The 18,406-nt window shown below is 35.5% G+C and overlaps 4 protein-coding genes across 10 annotated transcripts; 1 reads left to right on the top strand and 3 right to left on the bottom strand.

Moving 5' to 3' along the window:
* Positions 1-289: 289 nt before the first annotated feature.
* On the bottom strand, positions 290-1,886 carry LOC104809917 (AT-hook motif nuclear-localized protein 27-like). 6 transcript variants are annotated; one of them, XM_010536044.1, is made up of 3 exons: positions 1,803-1,886; positions 1,623-1,721; positions 290-1,477 (listed from the first exon to the last, which is right to left on the bottom strand). In XM_010536044.1, exon 3 carries the CDS (start codon positions 1,310-1,312, stop codon positions 428-430), a length of 885 nt encoding a protein of 294 aa, XP_010534346.1. In that variant the 5' UTR covers positions 1,313-1,477; positions 1,623-1,721; positions 1,803-1,886; the 3' UTR covers positions 290-427. The 6 variants fall into 6 exon arrangements, with proteins under 6 accessions (XP_010534346.1, XP_010534366.1, XP_010534381.1 ...); XM_010536064.2 differs by having other exon boundaries at positions 1,623-1,674; positions 1,803-1,860; XM_010536079.1 differs by having other exon boundaries at positions 290-1,317; positions 1,382-1,477; positions 1,623-1,853.
* A 3,606-nt stretch (positions 1,887-5,492) lies between these two features.
* Positions 5,493-8,059, bottom strand: LOC104809909 (3-hydroxy-3-methylglutaryl-coenzyme A reductase 1-like). Its single transcript, XM_010536020.2, has 4 exons — positions 7,018-8,059; positions 6,703-6,884; positions 6,084-6,430; positions 5,493-5,979 (listed from the first exon to the last, which is right to left on the bottom strand). The coding sequence occupies exons 1-4, from the start codon at positions 8,013-8,015 to the stop codon at positions 5,737-5,739; spliced, it is 1,770 nt and encodes a 589-aa protein (XP_010534322.1). The 5' UTR covers positions 8,016-8,059; the 3' UTR covers positions 5,493-5,736.
* Positions 8,060-10,250: 2,191 nt separating this feature from the next.
* LOC104809894 (increased DNA methylation 3) lies at positions 10,251-13,129 on the top strand. Of its 2 annotated transcripts, XM_010536001.2 has the most exons (5): positions 10,251-10,360; positions 10,751-10,792; positions 10,977-11,173; positions 12,016-12,233; positions 12,620-13,129. In XM_010536001.2, exons 4-5 carry the CDS (start codon positions 12,065-12,067, stop codon positions 12,904-12,906), a joined length of 456 nt encoding a protein of 151 aa, XP_010534303.1. In that variant the 5' UTR covers positions 10,251-10,360; positions 10,751-10,792; positions 10,977-11,173; positions 12,016-12,064; the 3' UTR covers positions 12,907-13,129. The 2 variants fall into 2 exon arrangements, with proteins under 2 accessions (XP_010534303.1, XP_010534311.1); XM_010536009.2 differs by lacking the exon at positions 10,751-10,792 and having other exon boundaries at positions 10,253-10,360.
* A 2,688-nt stretch (positions 13,130-15,817) lies between these two features.
* Positions 15,818-16,805, bottom strand: LOC104809883 (RING-H2 finger protein ATL80-like). Its single transcript, XM_010535990.2, has one exon. The coding sequence runs from the start codon at positions 16,604-16,606 to the stop codon at positions 16,031-16,033; it is 576 nt and encodes a 191-aa protein (XP_010534292.1). The 5' UTR covers positions 16,607-16,805; the 3' UTR covers positions 15,818-16,030.
* Between the last annotated feature and the right edge of the window lie 1,601 nt (positions 16,806-18,406).

The following is an 18,406-nucleotide window of genomic DNA, read 5'->3' as shown; positions in this document are numbered from 1 at the left end:
AGTATATATTCTCTTTCGATACCCCAAAACCCGATCCTTACATTATATATATATATATATATATATATATATGTGTGTGTGTGTGTATTATACATATGCTATATGCATATAAATAAGTATTTCACAATTTGGGAGAGAGACTCTGAGGATGGCATTGGCATGTGTGTGATACTCGAATACATTTGATGAAGGAATATGCTCATTACTTTGTCGCAAATCGGAGCATATAATATTAGGCTCAGCACAAAACCCTAGCGACTCCATTAATGCAAATTTCTAAGGTCTTGGCATTCGACAACATGGATTTCAGGCAGAAACAGCACATATATATATAAACAAAAGGTCCAAATTAATGAAGATGTCAAAGTGGTAAGAAAACGAAATAATGCACATAAAATTCGGGAAATATTTAAATTTCGATTGAAGATTAAAAGGGTGGTCGTGAAATGCTTCCAGTGCCCCATCCAACCAAATGAGGGTCACCGGAAAACGCATAACCACCCACATTACCTCCTAACTGCCCCTGATGACCTCCTCCTCCCGTGGTCAACCCAGACGGCGGAGATGTCGACGGCGGCGGTGCGTGCTGCACACCTCCTCCCTCCTCCTCCTCATCCTCTTCGCCTACCGGAAGCCTATCGAATACTGCGTTCGAGAACGAAGCCGCCATTAGTATCACCGGACCTGACGCCACGAGCGGTGCCACCACACTCCCTCCGACCACCTGACCTTGCCCTCCGGCGAGAAATATGGACAGCCCTCCGGCTCCCGGCGGTGCTGGCGGCGGTAGAACCGTCCCCGTCAGAGAAAGAATCTCAAATCTTCCATGTAAACTGACAACTCCTCCGGCTCCGCCGCCACCGGAAGCCGTCGTGGGCTGACGGATGGTGACGTTGGCGACGGTTCCGTTGCCGCCGAGGACAGAGATTCCTCTTCCTTTCCGGACAGCGTAGGTGGAGATGCTTTCGATGATGTCGGCGCCGGAAGAGACTTCAAGAACATGAGATCTAAGGGAATTTGGGCTGTCTCGCGTGACTATGATGGGGGTCTTGGGCTTGTTCTTGGACCCCGGTGGTCGTCCACGTGGCCGCTTCGGCGGTGCTGAGCTGGATGTTGCGGGGTCGGAGTCGGGTCGACCCGGATGGCTGTCCTTGTTTGAGTCGCAGTCCCTCGAATCATCCGAACCCGGTTGCTGCTGATTCTGATGGTGGTGAAGATTCTGAGGATGCGTCTGGAACTGGTGATGAATCTCCGGTCGGAAGAGGTTATGGAAGTACCTGCCTCCACCGCCTTGGTCGTAACTTCCTTCCATCACTGCTGTTTATTCGCCAGAATCAGATTGAGAGAAAAAAAAAATCAAGAAAATGGAAAGATTATTTACTCTAATTGACCATCTGGGTCGTCTTAATTTCTTGTTCTTGTTCTTGCTCCTGGGTTATGGATGCGAGGCGGCGATGATGGGGGTCGTGTTGAAATCCTAATTTCAAGATCGAAGAGAAATCAAAATCAGGATTTCAGGAGCCAATAGATGGGGATGGTTAGTTACGCAAGCCGACAATAGAGAACCAAAGAACAGAAACTGAAAAAAAAAAAGGACAACAAACAACAAAAGGAGCACGCACTTCACTCTTGTGCTGTGAATGTGTTCCAGCGCTTTTTTCCTCGCGAGAAACCCTAGATTGTCAGCAGATACGACGTCGTATTCAGTTCGATCTGGAATTCTGAAAAAAAAATGAGAAAAAAAATTTTGAAGTTGGAGATTTTAGTTCATGTACAGAGTCTGCAAGAAATTTTGGTCCGACCTGAAAAATAGAAGAAACGCATCAATCAAAAAGCAGAGAGGCCGTGAATTTAGCCGATATACAGTTCATTTTCTACTATTTTTTTAGCTCAGTATATATTATATGCCGAAATATAAATATGCATTTATGTATGTATGTATTTATGTATGTATAGGTGTACATATGTACTTGCATGAAATGGAAGAGGAGAATATTAGGGTTTCTTCCTCGGGCATTGTCTGTTCTTTTTTTCTCATTCTTGTTCTTTTGGCTTTTAGCTTTTGAATGGAGAAGAAGAGAAGAAAATAAATTTTGGAGATGGCTCAAAAATTATTTTTTTTCTGGTAGGAGAAGTTTTATAATATAAAAAAATTCCCGGTACTTTAATTTTAGAAAGGGGCAATTCAGATGGATTTTATTATATCAAAATATGTAAAAATACAATTAATGTATTATTTATCGGAAGACAACTATGAGTTCATTTTTTAATGTCACGGGTTAATTTAGGCTGCACACAAAAATTGAAAGCGATAAATTTTGTTTTTGTAGAGCAATTTACCCTTCATAATTAGCTAAATAATTATTTTCCAATAGTAAAATTCTAAATTAATTTTCTAAAATATTCGCATTATTTTCTGTTTGGAGTGGCGACTAAAGGAGTCCCACGTTCACTTCTTTGCGCGTGCATGATACGCTCTCCTCTTCTAATGGAATAAGCTCATTAACCTCCTAGGGAGGCATTTAGAGAAGCCATGGGTTTATACATTTTGCTTTTTACTAAAAGATTAACGACGAAAATCTAATTAGATTCTTAGTGACAAGCCAAATAAAGTCAAATACTTTATTTGGTGAAAATGATTGACAACTTGTTAAACAATATATATATATATATATATATATATAATATAAGCCGAGCTACAACGTGACAAAGTACATTAGATTACTATTGAAATGAGTCCTAGATTTGCGTAGATATTCCTACATACTCTTATTACAAGATTATATAACCATTAAATTAATACAGTTTTCACGGATAAATTTTAATTTTTTAGATTTTATTTAATCGTAAAATATAATTTTGACTTGCATCATTGTATTATATCTTTAAAACCACAATTTGCTACGGCGACTTCATGCCAAGTGTTATTTAATGGGTTTGTTCATGACATCCGATTTTATAATCCGAGGAGATACCATCCACTTACAATAATAGATTATGTCAAGTTTATCACTTACAAAAAAAATATGTTATTTGCCTAAATTACATCCTAAACACTAATTCGTTATGTCAACTCATCGGATATCACTATATACATATATATATATACATGTATATACATCATACATGGGTATTTAAATATGTATATATATATATATATATATATGCATAAAAGGACCTAAACAAGTGAAGTCCTAGGAATTAGCATCCATACACATTCCCATAGGTTGACGTGTCATATTTCAATTTCGATAGATTTATTATGGCCATTATAAAACATTTTCGTCGGTTCATTTATAATGCCGATGCACGTATGGGTTTTGCCGCCATCGAGTGTCCAAGACGAGGAGAATTATACTTTATATATCACGCCTAATGCATAATTAACAAGAATATCCCGAGCATTTTGGACCGCCCCTTGAACGTGTTGGTCGCTCTATATATATATAGTTTCATAAATTATATAACCCTTAATTAATATTCGATAATACCACTCAAGAATTCGAGCCGCAGTCAGTCAGGCATGAAAGCGCCCACGGAAAAAGGGGAAAAGGCGAAGGGAACACGAAGGATAGTTCGCGGCTCTCATATCACGATCCCATCAGCTTTGATTCCATGTTTAAATTTTTGGACCCACCTATTTTGTTCGCAAGTGCCATGCATATCTATCACACTTTTTCATTTCAACATACATACATACATACATACATACATACATACATACATACATACATACATACATACATACATACATACATACATATATTGATACATACATACATACATACATATATTGAATAAACTTGTTTCGATTGAAATTTGGTATTGCAAGAATAATCCATAGAGTTGTTAAGGTAGTGATGATATGGCCACAGCTCAATATTTGGAGTGTACATAAATGATTAAATTAATAAATTTAAACAATTAGTTAATATATTTTAAATTAGTAGCCCCACTCTATCTGTATTTTAATAAATTAAAGAGTATTTAGACAAAATCAGGAAATTACGGGTCAATCTTGTTGACAAAGTCGCCATCTCATATTTCACCGCTGGTGTGATGATCTTCCCATTACCCCATCCACCCATTATCTTATTCATTTATTTTACACGCAAAAGTAAAACGACCGTTCGAAAATATATTTGATAAAAAGCTCGAATTTAATATGGTTTTTTTTAAGGAGATTTCTTTATAAAAAAAAATATAAGGATGCATATTGGTTTAAGAAATTAATATTTAGATTTAACAAGGTTTTAAGGGAAAATGGATAGGAATAAGTCTGATGGAAGTACACGACCAATTATTAGTAAACCAAGAAAAAAATATCAATTTTATTATTTGTAAACAAACATCCAAATCAAGAGAACAACAAACCTATTGCGAATTATAAATAAGAATATTCATACATTATTATTTTGTTGGTATCATATGCTGGGAAGAGATTATATATGCTGTATTTAAATAATTTTATGCATGTTTTTTTAACCGTTATTAATTTAAAAATATTGAAATGATATATTTTGTAAATAATTACGCAGAGCAGCACAGTCAGTCGGCGCAAATTGCCTAATATGAGGGCCCATGTGTCTACCTAACCGTCGTGGACTTATTGCCAAGGTTTTGGGTCCAAGTGGGACCCACTCGGATAGGACAAAACCGTAGTGGTCGTCCACGTGGATTTAATGACGTGTACAATGCACGTGAAGTGGGTCCCAAATGCATACCTGGCCATATTCAAAGGCCGAACAGCTTTTGGGCCGCATTAAGCCTGAAAACGTTTCAACAGTATTGCGAATTTTGTTCGAAATTAATTATTTTTTGGGCGAATATAGTGTGTGTGTGTGTGTGTGTATTTTCTTAAATCATAATTTATAAAGTACGGAGTTTAAAGTCATTTACTCTAATATTAGGATTTAACCTTAAATCTAGTGTTTAGTTATATGGGTTAATTTTATACTTTAAAAATCAGAATATTGCCAGTTTTTTTAAAAAAACTTTTGAAATATCTATTATTTTTGGGCCATATATCTAATTCCAGTAATTTTGTATTGTGTATGTATATAATTACCATTGGGCCATTGGCGTAGCCCAACCAATCCATTAAATATGATATAGATTTGATTCATTGATGAGTCATGAATAATCTAAGGGTTGAATAGGTCAGATTCGATTTCATCGGACAAACACAACAGATATATAAAATGGTGCGAATGTTTTCAAACTGATTTAATGTTAAAAATAAAAAATAAATTCATTTCTTGAATTTAAATCAAATAAGAAAATTAAAAAATCAAAAGGAAAATTTCTTTAGATAATAAATATTTTTCATAGATAACCTAATTTATAAAAAAATAAAAAAACGATCGAATTATAGGAGCTTTTACAAAAGTCAAACTTGAAAATGACTAATAAATAAAAAATGAAATATCCATCCCAAAAGTTGTTCTAAAGTTTTTTTTTTTTGGGTTGAAATATAAAGTGCCAATCTAAAATGAGCGCAAAGAATGAACATTCAAAGGTTTCAATTCATTACAAACATAAAAGACCTAACAAAACAAACAAACAAAATACAAAGACAGTGAAAGGAAATCATAAAATTTTCACACCAATATATACACACACACATATATATATATATATATATATATATATATATATATATATATATATATAATGAAATAGACAGACAAGCTCCTAGTAGGAATCCCAAAGACAATGTTGTTCTTGTCCTTGTTGTTATGTAGAGGCGGCAGACATGTCTCGGCTGGATCTGTTGTATTTCATGTGACTCTTCACAAGTTGTCCGGCTGCAATGGCTGACATCAGTGAGAGTTCACCCGCCAGAACCGCTCCCGCCACGACAGACGCTAGCCGCCTCGAGTTCATCCCGGGCGACTCCTTGCTCGCCCCTTTTACCCCCAGCACATTCAGACACGCTGCCTGCGACGCCAGCTGCGTTCCTCCTCCAACTGTTCCCACCTACGATTAGCAAAATGCCCGTTTTTTGAGTTCGGTATCATCAATGTGTCGGTACATTCCACGAGACATTGCAGCAACGACATAAAAAAGAGAGTCGAAATCACCTCGATGGAAGGCATAGTGACAGATATATGGAGATCCTTGCCATCATTGACAGCTTCCATCATGGTAATGCAATGAGAACTCTCTACGTTTTGGGCTGGATCCTGGCCAGTGGCTATAAATATAGCAGAGACTATGTTACTCGCATGGGCGTTAAATCCCCCGAGGGCACCGGCCACAGCGGAGCCAGCGAGGTTCTTGAGCATGTTGAGCTCGACCAGTGAAGCTACACTCGTTTTCAAAACCTTGTGAACTGTCTCTCCCCTGATTACTGCCTCGCAAACCACTGATTTACCACGACCCTCGATCCAGTTTACGGCTGCAGGTTTCTTGTCGGAACAAAAATTACCTGAAGGATAAGATAACGTAAGACTCGTGACATCGATTCTTGAAATGATCAGGTTGACAGAAACAAGAATCTAAAAGATGAGATCAAACAAACAAAGGTATCTGCAGAATTCTACAAGATACTGAAAAAGCATATCAGATGAGAAGAGACCAGGAGTCCAGAGACTAAGATAGGAAGATTTACACAGATATCATATTGGATCTAGCAACACACAAGGAGAAAGATAGCAGAAAGAAGCAGAGAAACTGAGCAGAATCAGAGAAAGAACTCACCGGAGATTCCAATGACATCCATGTCGGGAAACTCATCCAACAAGTATTCGAGGACATTCTGCACCCCTTTGGAAACCATGTTCATCCCCATGGCATCACCCGTGCTACAGCTAAACCTCATATATACATTCTTCCCAGCAAGTGAACATTTAACACTTTGTAGCCTAGCAAATCTACTTGATCTGCATCCAGAATACGACGAAGATCTTTCATCAGTCCAATTCCTTCAAATCCCCATCAGTTTGAATTCTTGCTTATCCAATCGAAATCGACTTGTAATAATCAGATGAAACCCAGAAAAGTAAAACGATTGACCTGTTAAAAACCACGGAAATAGTGTCGAAATTGTCTGGATTTTCCAAGAAAAACTTCAGCTCGGATGCCCGTTTGGCAGACTCGAATCGGACGACGGGGGCTCGGCTCATGCCGTCCCTCAGGACCGTACTGGTGGCTCCGCCGGAGATGGCGATGGCCTTGCAGCCTCTGTTGGTGCTCGCCACCAAACATCCTTCGGTTGTCGCCATTGGAATCGAGTACTCAAACCCATCGAGCAAGAGAGGTCCGGCAATCCCCACTGGAATCTGCACGTACCCCACCGGCATTTCGCAGCATTGCCCTAACACTGACTCGTAGTCGAACCCCTCCAAAGGTAATCCCTTCAGAGATCTCCCTGTCGCCCTCTGGAGCGCCTCTCTCCGGATTGCCGCCGCTCTTTTGCAATCACCGAGACGAGATTCGAGAGAGTACGACGGAATCCCACCGTCAAGGACAGATCTTACGATTCGTTCGTCTTCCTCGCCCATCAGTGCGCTGATCACAGGTTCCGGAGTGGGTAATTTGGAGATGGAAACAGCAGAGGGAGGCGGAGGAGAGCATGTGACGAGGCGGTGATCGTCGTCGCCAATAAGGAAGCTCCTTTCGGCATCTCCCCCGTCGGAGATATCCCATGTCTCACCGGAGGCACGTGAGATGAACGACTGAACGAAATCGATACCGAAGAACCCTAGGAGATAGATGAAGGATGCGATAAGTGCGACAATGGCGCCGAGCTCGGAGAGCGTGACGACGTGGAGAGGCGTGTTGGATCGGATCTTTTCGCGCCATCGGTGGAGTAGATAGTACGCGACGGAGAAGAAGAGCGTGAAGAAGACGGCGTTGGTGAGGTAGAGAGGGAGAGGAAGCGCATCAGAGGCCTTCGGCGACGGATCCGGAGAACGGTGGTGGTCTACCGTGGACGGGGAACGATTACTGTGGAATCCATTGAAGGATACATCGGATGCCGGCGGCTTCGGAGATCGCCGGCGAACGTCCATGGAGGTTTACCGGCGAGAGAGGTGTGATAAGTGTGGAGAGAAGAAGGGAGAGAGATTGGGAAGTTTTAAAGGAGATGAACGCGGGCCTATGCTGGGGCCCGCTTCCCGTTCGATTTTAAATTAATTTTAAAAAAAATGCAAAATCATATATTATATATGGCTGTATTCTTCTCATCTAGTCTAGGTTTCTCTTTACTCAATTTAATTTGTCATAAATGTTTTTCTTTTATTAGACATTATATTGATTCCATTAATAAATTATAAGTTTAATTAACTAAGGGCATGATATCTTCTTCTTCTTGGCATAATATTTTCCTATTGATTAATTTCAGTGTAAAGAAACCCTAGACCTTAAAAGGTTATTAAAATGCCACAAAATGCAGTCCAGCCTTATTTAAAACCTTCTATTAGTTACATAAAAACCCTTCTATTAGTATATTTAAATAAAAAAATACATTTTAAAATTATTAGACAATTAAAAGTCTTAAACTATAAATTATTTATTAAAAAGTGAAATCATAATATTTTTAACAAAATATTGCACTTTAAATTCATTATAAAAATAACATTTTTTTTTCTAAAAGGAAAATAAGTATAAATTATTATATAAATACCATTGATAAGTGAATAGTCTTGAATATATGAATTTTATTTGTTTAATTTGAGTTTATTTTTACGTTTATAATGTAAATTTTCTTTAGATTGTTTTATCAAGAAAATAAAGTTTAATTTATATAAAAATAATAATATGAAAATTATAAAACAAAAATTATAAAGCCTATTTTTTATTATCTAAATTTAACATTCGTTTTTTTAATGTGTAGTTTAATAATTGGTCACGTTTTAAACTATGGAAAGGCACTATAACAACAAAGTTATAAAACAAAAATTAAAATATATTTAAAATCAATCTTTAAACTATTATTCGTATAAATGTTTTCATTCCATAAATGATATTCTGGAAGAAATATTTAGAATATCATAGTATTATATTTTTAAAAATGACCATTTAAAAAAATATATGATGAGTTAAGTTTTGTGATCCAGAGATGTATAATTTATTAACAAAATTTCAACAGAATGCTATGTATCATAGAGTATTAATCGAAAGGATATTCTACGAATATATTATAAAATATTTTAAGTAAATACTCTTGAACTATTAAAACATTGATTTTGTTGCCATAACAAGTGGATAAATAAAGGGCAGAAATTATAACATTGTTAATTTTTTGTTTTCTATACATTCCATTGTTAAAAAAAAAATTAAAGACAAATGTTAAGCTTTTTAATTGCAAAACAAAATTTTAGTTAACATATTTTTTGTAATGAAGTTTGTGCATGTCACGTTCTGAATGGACCTTTCATAAAGACAAAGTAAGTGGAACATGTTTTCTTTTATCCTTGCAATACATTTCCCCATCACTGCTTCCACTTTGAAATTTCTAATGATTGTTAGTGGTAATTAGAGTTTTAATATTTAATCCTGAATCTATATGTTGAGGTTGGTCCGTCGTTGTTTATGATATGAATTTTTTTTATTTAAAAATTAATTGATTACGATTTGTTTAGATTTAATTGAATTAATTTAAAATGAATAAAAATCGTTGATATACTAAATAAAAAAGAATGTTTTTTTTAAATACGAACAATTGTTAAACCAAATCGAATATTGATCAACCGAAGTGAATTAAATAAAACCAAAATTCTATATAAAAACATAATAAATATAATTGTTTCTAAATAGAAAATCAAAACTATTTAAAAGTGAACCAAAATTTGATGTAATTACGATTTAAATTTAAAAATATAAAAACTTACCCATATAAAAACGAAAAGAATTAACCACAAAACGTCAAAATCTGAAAATTAGAAAACGTGCACGTAGATTATTTACAGCTAAAAGAAGTTTTTGACTTTTGTTTTCGTTTGACATAATATGGTTCTCTAAAATTATTAATACGGTTTCCCCCTCAATATGTGAATTCTTTAATCTTGATAATAAATAAAAACAAATTATTAAGTAATTAGAGTTTATTTTTCTTCTCGTTTTAATTTAAATAGTAAATATATACTTTTATTTTAGTTTTGAGTGGGCTTCGTATATGGGCCTTTCCTTCACTCCCGATTACTATTAGAATCAGAAGAAAGCCCATTTCTCTCTAATTCGAGTACCATTTTTTAAGTTATTTTATGACCAAAGTACCCTCGCTCTTTCGCCAAATTTACAAACTCATGCCCATTTCCGATCTCGTCTCTCTTTTCTGTCGTAATTTGATCCTCTCAGCGACGGCGATCTTTGATCTACTCTCCAGACTAGCTTATGTATGATCTTCGAAATCGAGGTAATTCTCTTTATTTATATGCTTACACACACGCATTATTATCTATGGCGATGAAGTGGATGTGCTCCTAGGGAAATCTAGAGAGGAAGGCGGGCTTTGACTATTAAGCTTGTCTCTGATCCGTATCGATAGAAATTTCCAATTGGATTCTGGTTCGGTCGTATGGAATCAGTGGGTTTTCTTTTTCCTGGGTGCTATGATCTTAGGGTTTCTGATTATTAGTTTGAAATCGGAGAAATGGTCGGCGTTTTCTGATTGTGTTCTGTCTTCCTGTCTGTGTAATTTCTGCCATGGAGACATGTGGCTGTTCTTGAAGCTTCTCAGTGTTCCAGATTTATGGGTTTTTCTTTCTTCAGACTTTGAGATGAATTCCTTTGTCCGTTTCTTTAGATTTTCAAGGCCGTCGTCATTTCATCAGACACAAAGCTTAAGGTAACCAGTTGCTTCCCACAAGTTGGGAACTCGGAACTCCATGTACGGAGGAAATCTATGATCTTTGTATCTCTCTCTCACGTAGATTCTTTAGATTTTCTGACATGCATTTGCCATAGTTTCAGTGTTATGTTTTCGCTTAACGTATAACTATAAAGTATAAACCCCACTGCTCTTTATGCAGTCAATTTGGTCAACGGAAGTGACACGTGGCTTCTATTGATTGGCTCTGTTCGACCACTTTGAATACTGTGAATTTAAGTGACTCCTGAGTCGTTCGGATATGTGACGACGTTCACGGCGTTCGGAGACTCTGAGGATCGAACCACGACGGAGTTCCGCCATCGAATCCGCCGGTGAGCCACCGGAAAAAGTCTGAAGGTACTTTTACTCACGCCGAATCTGCCATGGATTTGGTCCTCGCGGGATTCTCTTACTGATCTTTGTTGCGATGTTTCATCTTATATATCGTTACGCCGTTATAGTCATTATTTGCCTTCGCCCGAAGCCAAATCTTCGCTATCGGCAAGAGAAATTTCATGGGTTTTCACCCATCTCGGTCGGGCACTGGAAACTAGGGTTTTGTTTCCGGCGATGTTTGTTTGTGCGATTACTGTTTAGTTTTTGCTTTTCCCATTTGTTTTCGGTCAAACGGACTCGATTCTTTTAGGGTTTTAGCTCATATTCTTACGAGGACGATGAAAGCTTCATGGTTCTATCGCTATTGTTTCTTGGCTTTAAGGTTAAACTCAAAACAGTCCCAAGTTGTCGCCATTCTTACGGGTTTAAGGTTGAAACACAAGGAATCGGGGATTTTTCAGCATTTAGAGTCATAAACCATTGTCACTGTCTGTGTTTCTCTGTTTCTGTTTTGTTCATTGATTAAATTTCGAATCCAGTCCCAGAAATCTAGATGACTTCCCAGTGGTTGAGCTTCGAAATTGGTTCATTGGAAGTCGTCTCCTTTGACACTGAGTTTGGAAATGTTGAACATGGAATCTGGTCTGGCCTTCACTGATTTCTGTTGTAATGCTCTTGAAAACTTTTATGTTTTGGGCAAGATTTCTTTCTCAAAGGAATGAAAAATGGTGTTAGCGAGCATTAACCATGCTTTGAGAGTTTGAACACGGTCTCTCCAACTTGCCACTGTCGTGGGAGAAGTCTCTCCTTAACCTGTTTCACTTGGTCTTGAATCATGACCATCTTAATTTCGATTCAAACAGGTCCATTTTGGGGTTAATTCCTTGTGGAAACAAATCACAAACCGATACTATGAATGCTGAGAATGATTCTGATCATCCGAAAGTGATACCACATGTCATATTGACTGGAACTGCAAAGGAAGGCAGTGTTGGACCACCCATCGGTCTTGTCGATATTGGCGTGAGCGAAGCTGCTTACATTTTCCGGGTCTGTTTGCCCGGAATCCAGAAAAATCAAAGTAAGCACCTATTATTTCTTCACTTCTCATGTCATTTTTTATATAAGAGAAGCACCTTGTATACCCCTCCAAGTATAAACTGATGATGAAAATGAAATATCTCTGAAAATCCTGCGATTTGTTATATATTAGGTTGAGTCATTAGGGTGTTTTGGAGTAAAGATATACGATTAAATTACAACAAACAAATGTAGTGATCCAGTTTCCGTTGTTAGTTCCATGTAGTCGAGGGTTGAGTCGATTTTTTCGAGTAAAACCCGAGCATATGTTATAGGCTGCGAACTAGATAGGCTATTTACATTCGTAGTTTCTTCAGTTGTGTTCTTCATGTCCGGGCCACAACTTGACGAATCTTGACACAAGCCTTTTTTTTTTTTTTGGAACAGATAAGATAAAATGCGAGATTCAGAAGGGAGGGAGGGTATGCATCCAAGGAGAGGTACCCGAGCTAGCGATGGAAAACGACTCAGGAAGCAAATACAGAATGCAAGTGCAGCAGTTTTGCCCGGCAGGTCCGTTTTCGGTTTCGTTTAATCTGCCAGGACAAGTTGATCCTCGGTTGTTTTCTCCAAGATTCAGACCAGACGGGATTCTTGAAGTCGTTGTCGTGAAGCTCGGAGGACAAATCCCCACTGCTACTACTACTACTACTACCACCACTACTACTTCATAGATCCCCTGGTCTGGTTTCTGTCCGAACTTGATCTGTTCAATGTATGCTGTAAAATCTCTTGGGACATCAATCTTCGGCTTCTTATAGACAAAGGTGGTAGGACATGAAAATTTCTTGAGGGTATTGAAGAAGTGACAAATTCTAGTAATGCTTATCATGGTCATGTAAATGGCATGAACTTTATCCTCCAGTCGGCTCTAAAGTGTTCTCTCAGTCTTGTATATGTGTGTGTGTATACATACATATATATATACATACATATATATATATATATATATATATATATATGTGACAGCCCATTGGGGAATAAAGACATAATCATTCACATGATAATGCAGAAACAGGAATGTGAGAGAATCTCTGAAGCCTTATTATTGGTAATAACTTTAGCCTCTAATCATTTGCTTTGGGAAATCATGCTTTTGTAAAAGAAAAGAAAAAAAAAGCTGAAGTCTATGTGAAAACTTAATTGTTTCATGTTCTCATTTCACGGTTTATGACCATTTGCTCAAACTATTTTAAGATGCTAAAGACTTCATATTAGGGTTTTATAATTAGTAAAATCATGTAATGTGATTATAGAAAAAAAAAATGAGATGGAGATGATGACTATAAATTCAAATTTTAGATGGGTTAGTAAACCCATTTGAAAGAAATTTGGACCATCAACAAGCCTACTCTACACATTTATTTGTCAACCTAATTACAGATACCTTATACATTTAAAGTTCCATTTCGAATTTTTTAAACCCAGTTATCTATAGATTCATTTTTCCCAAAAAAAAATATATAAATATACTCATGTTATTTGTTAAAAATTACAAATTTATTCGTTTATATTTATTAAATGATTTATTCTTATATATTTTATAATTATATGTGTATGTGAAAGGTGAGCACTTAGTCACATGGCCGCACTATCCATAGTGGAAATGTGTATGATGAGATTTAGATGGTGGAGCTGCCGCCTTATTTTATTCAACGGCTCCTCAAAGAAAGGAATATATATCGTCCACTTAATTTTATTAATTATCTAAACTGTGTATTTATTTACTATTACCTAATCAAACTATAATCCTCCTCGATTTATTTTAATTGCAATATTATGGTCTTTTTTTTTTGTTAGGTCAATGATATAAGACAAACCAAGACATTCTCGTTTCGTGTCTTGACTTGTAATCACTTTATTTTATTCAATACATTATACAGTGATTTTATGTAAAATTAACTGAAACCAATAATCGGAATATGTTATGTGAATATCTTGGGTTGAAACTCAACTTATTTAAAATAAAAATATCCCTTCTCAAGTTTAATTAAACTATTACTTTTTCGACTTAAATCAAGACATATATATATATATGTATATATATATATATATCAATGTAATCAATTATTTTTTCTATCAGAAACGCTGTAATACCCCATGTACGTCAATATCATATCTTAATATTAAAATTTTGATACTAAAAACCTTTTTTTTTATAACGGAGGATTCTTAGCTGCTATCTTTGGAATACACTAACTAGGTAAATTTCTGACTCGGGACTAACCTTTTTATATGAGCTCTAATTGATCCAAAAATTACATCCACCAAAGAGAATCGAACACGAGATCTTTAAATGTTTTGCATATCGACCACCCCTTTTTGGGTAGGTTTTTAAAATTGGAAGACATTTTGTTTTTGTTTTTTTGTTAACCGTGGGAACCCATCGCTATAGCCATTCGGACCGGACGCCGGTTGACCATGCAGGTCAGACGACATTTTGGACAGTAATCTCCGACTCACACAATAGTCGATAAATCACGCAAAATAGGTAAACCAATCGAAGTTATCCGACTTAGAAAAAGTTCAGAATTCCGGAGGAATCGAACTCACAATCTCGTTCAGAGTAAGTATAAAAAACCAAACCATTACCAAACACACAATACCGTATCATACCATACTATAAGTTTAAAAAATAAATATAAGCGGAATAAATTTAGAATAAATATATAAGAAAATTATAAAATACGAAGTTTTTCTTTTTTTTTTAATATATTAAAAACAGACAAAAATAACAGAAAAATGGGATTCAAACCGACAATTAGTTTGGCTTAATTAATTGGAAAGTGAAAGCTCAGCCAAATACATAACGCAAATAATATCATTTCCTTGAATATTTCTGCGTAATTAAACAAGAATTTACATATAATCCACAACTACAAAATCACGATATTACGATGATTTCTGTAAGGGTTGAATAATCCGATCTTATTGAACCATTTAATATGTATTTATATAGTGATTCAACTAAATAAAAAATTAATTAGATTTAATTTTCTAAGATCAAATGAATTAAATTCCAACCAAAATTTTCAAAATGAAATTTTTTGAACTAAACTCCTTGTTTCCACCGCATATTCCCATGTCAAAGCCTAATTGCACACAAATCAAATCAAATTAGGCATGTGTCTGTTTCCTACGAAAAAAACTCGAATTTCTTTTCTATATATATAATTACGTAATGCATCTAAATAATATTATTTCCTCCCTCTATTTTAGTATTTTTTTTTCTACCATTTTCCAAAACAAATGTGGGAGAAAGCCACATGAACTTATTTTTCCAAAAGAATGGGCATATACAATTCAGGTTTTCATTATATTCTGATTGAATTATTTACTGATTCGATTTTTTATTTGTCAATAGTTATATTAATTCAATTTTAATATTGGTTATAGATCAATTTTGATTAAAAAAATATTTATAACTTACTAAATTTTATTTGTTGTTGTTCATTTTCATGCTTCATTTAGATTTGGAAAAAATCAATATAATTCGTATTTAATTAAAACTATTGGTTTAAATGAATTCAATTATATACATATATATCCTTTATTGGCATTAATTTTCAGGATAATCTATAAAATAAAAAATGAATTTGCGGGCTGTATTTTTCATAAACTAAGCGAGTTTTCAAGACAAATCGTTTGAACTTTTTCATCTATCGATTTGAATTTATCACATAAAAACTTTACAATAAAACATGTACATTACACATTAAACTTACCCTCTGAAATTACGGGGAAGACGATTTTTAAAAATCACATTTGTATAATAGACGAAGTGAAAAAGAAAAAGAATCAGGGCAAGAAGTTGGGATCGTCTGCTTGGTGCTTGAACCGGGTCTCGTGTTCGGACCCGGATCCGGACGAATGGGAGCTACCGGGCAACCCGCCACACTTCTGACACCTGCCAACCACCAAGATCTGACGGCAGGAGGGGCACGAGGAGTGGGACCCAAGCCACGTGTCGATACACGATACGTGGAAGCCGTGGCCGCACTGCGGCAGGACCCTAATCTCGTCGCCGGCGGTGAACTCCGTCAGACAGATCGCACACTCGGCGAATTTCTCGGCTTCCGGAGACTCCGGCGAGTACGTCAGCTTCGGGAGGGATCGGAGGACCTTCTTTTTCAGCCCCTTGTTCGCCGCTGGATGCGGCGGAGGAGAAGGAGCCTGACCGGATGAATCAGCGGCGGTGAAACGGCGGAGCCAGGCGCATCGAGATACGGCGATTAAGCCGAGGACGCATATCAAGGCGCAGAGAAGAGCCGCGAGGATGACGACGAGGTCGGAATTTAACGAGGCGGAGCTGTCCGGCGGAGGAGGAGGCGGAGAGTCGGTTTCTCCAAGAAGACGGAAGAGAAGACGCGCCATCGGAGCGAGAGAGAGAGAGATTGATTTATTATTTAATTAATATTTTTGAAAATTCTGAGAAATGAAGAGTTTATGAATCCAAGTGTTCTTTGGACAGTCAGGGGACTTGAGGCTTTATAGAGAGGAAGTTCGGTGGCATTGGATAGTAAATATCGCTATCGATTAAGGTTAATTTTGTAAAATCAGACCTTTGCTCTTCCTTTTCCCTACTTCACTTGTCGTTTTCTGTTTATACTCGAATGTTTTTTTTTTCTCCAAATTAAATGACAACAACTTCTGAACACAATCACCAATTTTATTGTAAACGATTATACATATATTTATTATATATGGAATATTTATTTAAAGATTAACCAGCTGCAATATGGTAATTAATTCTATTTAAGTATGGAAGTTTCTGGATGTTTTGACTAATCTTACAAAAGTCAGCCAACGTTGACTCATAATACGCGTGATATTAGAAAGAAAAAAAATAAGAAACTATTCATACTCAGATTCATCTTCAGTAGTTCAGTTGCGTATTCGGCACTTTCAAAATAACTAATTATATTCCAACTTCGAATCACGTAATGTTCGTATTATATATATACATATATATATATATATACATAAATTAGTGTGTCAAAGCTATTTATTTCAAATATAAACACACACACACAACATATATATATATATATGTATATGATTTTCACAATTTTTTTTTTATAATTGTTGGAAAGAGAAAAAAAACAATATATGAAGATGAATTAAACGATAGAAAGCTAAATCGCTTCACTATTTTTTTTTTTATTTTTTACCAAAAAAAATGATTGATTTTTGTTTTATGTTTGCAAGGCCAGTCAAAGCATATGTATAAATTGTTCTAATAAACAACAAAAGCGATATTCTCCAAAATATATATAAAAGAAATTAAAAGAAACCCATGAATGGCTGTAAATTGTTCTGGCTTATGAAAAACAAATATAAAATGAATAAAGGTGGAGTCTTAATGAAGAAAAGATGCCATGGTAAAGAAAGGCTAGCGCAACATGTGATACCGAATTCACTCCAACCATCCTTTGTATAGATTCTACTACTCCACTTATGTTTATTTAAATAATTTAGTGATTTAATTAACAATTTACATGAAAGAAATTGATTCAATTTGAAATGTGTAATTTGATCAAATGTAGATATTTCAGACATCAATTATAATTTATTTCGTTTTTTCGGAATTTTTTAAAAGTTTATAAAAAAATTGTATTTATTCTATTTTTATATCAAATTTGGTTTAATTCTGATTTGATTAGTTTAATTCTATTTTAAATATTTATTTTAAAATTAAGTTTTGTTTTTTTTTCCTGGTATTTGTTCCTATCTGTTTTTTTTTACTTGTTAAATTATTTTTTTAATTGAAATGTGCACCCAATTCTTAACTATATAGGGCAAAACAAAAGTTAGTGACTAAACATGATTGTGCCTATGGCGACCCTTGGGATCGTGGAAAAGCATTTCCGAAATAATTTAATGGTCCAAATTAAGCTGATTATTGATTGCGAATCGGAAACCATAAAATCAAAATTTATTGTTAGAAAACCGTAATAAAAGCAAGCATCGGTAAATAAAATATTCTAATAAATATTTAATGCGTTGACGTGTGAGTCAACAAGGAAGGAACGAGGAAAAACTAAGTACAAAAAGTTACAAGTATGAAAGTGAAATTCATAATACGTATCATGCACACTAAAAAATAAGTGCATATGCATGACGAGGATCATTATATATATACACACACACACAAATATAAATATAAGTATATTA

This window comes from Tarenaya hassleriana, unplaced genomic scaffold (assembly GCF_000463585.1).
Source record: "Tarenaya hassleriana unplaced genomic scaffold, ASM46358v1 Cleome1, whole genome shotgun sequence".
In the NCBI taxonomy this organism is placed as follows: Eukaryota; Viridiplantae; Streptophyta; class Magnoliopsida; order Brassicales; family Cleomaceae; genus Tarenaya; species Tarenaya hassleriana.
This window is presented reverse-complemented; position numbering and strand designations above follow the sequence as displayed.

Excerpts from the sequence above, each read along its gene's own strand:
- LOC104809909 (XM_010536020.2), bottom strand. The coding sequence starts at position 8,015 with ATGGACGTTCGCCGGCGATCTCCGAAGCCGCCGGCATCCGATGTATCC. Across the intron at positions 6,885-7,017 it reads ATTTCCGTGGTTTTTAACAG|ATCAAGTAGATTTGCTAGGC; the intron begins GTCAATCGTTTT and ends TTCTGGATGCAG. Across the intron at positions 6,431-6,702 it reads GGATGTCATTGGAATCTCCG|GTAATTTTTGTTCCGACAAG; the intron begins GTGAGTTCTTTC and ends CTTATCCTTCAG.
- LOC104809917 (XM_010536044.1), bottom strand. The coding sequence starts at position 1,312 with ATGGAAGGAAGTTACGACCAAGGCGGTGGAGGCAGGTACTTCCATAAC.
- LOC104809894 (XM_010536001.2), top strand. The coding sequence starts at position 12,065 with ATGAATGCTGAGAATGATTCTGATCATCCGAAAGTGATACCACATGTC. Across the intron at positions 12,234-12,619 it reads CGGAATCCAGAAAAATCAAA|ATAAGATAAAATGCGAGATT; the intron begins GTAAGCACCTAT and ends TTTTTGGAACAG.
- LOC104809883 (XM_010535990.2), bottom strand. The coding sequence starts at position 16,606 with ATGGCGCGTCTTCTCTTCCGTCTTCTTGGAGAAACCGACTCTCCGCCT.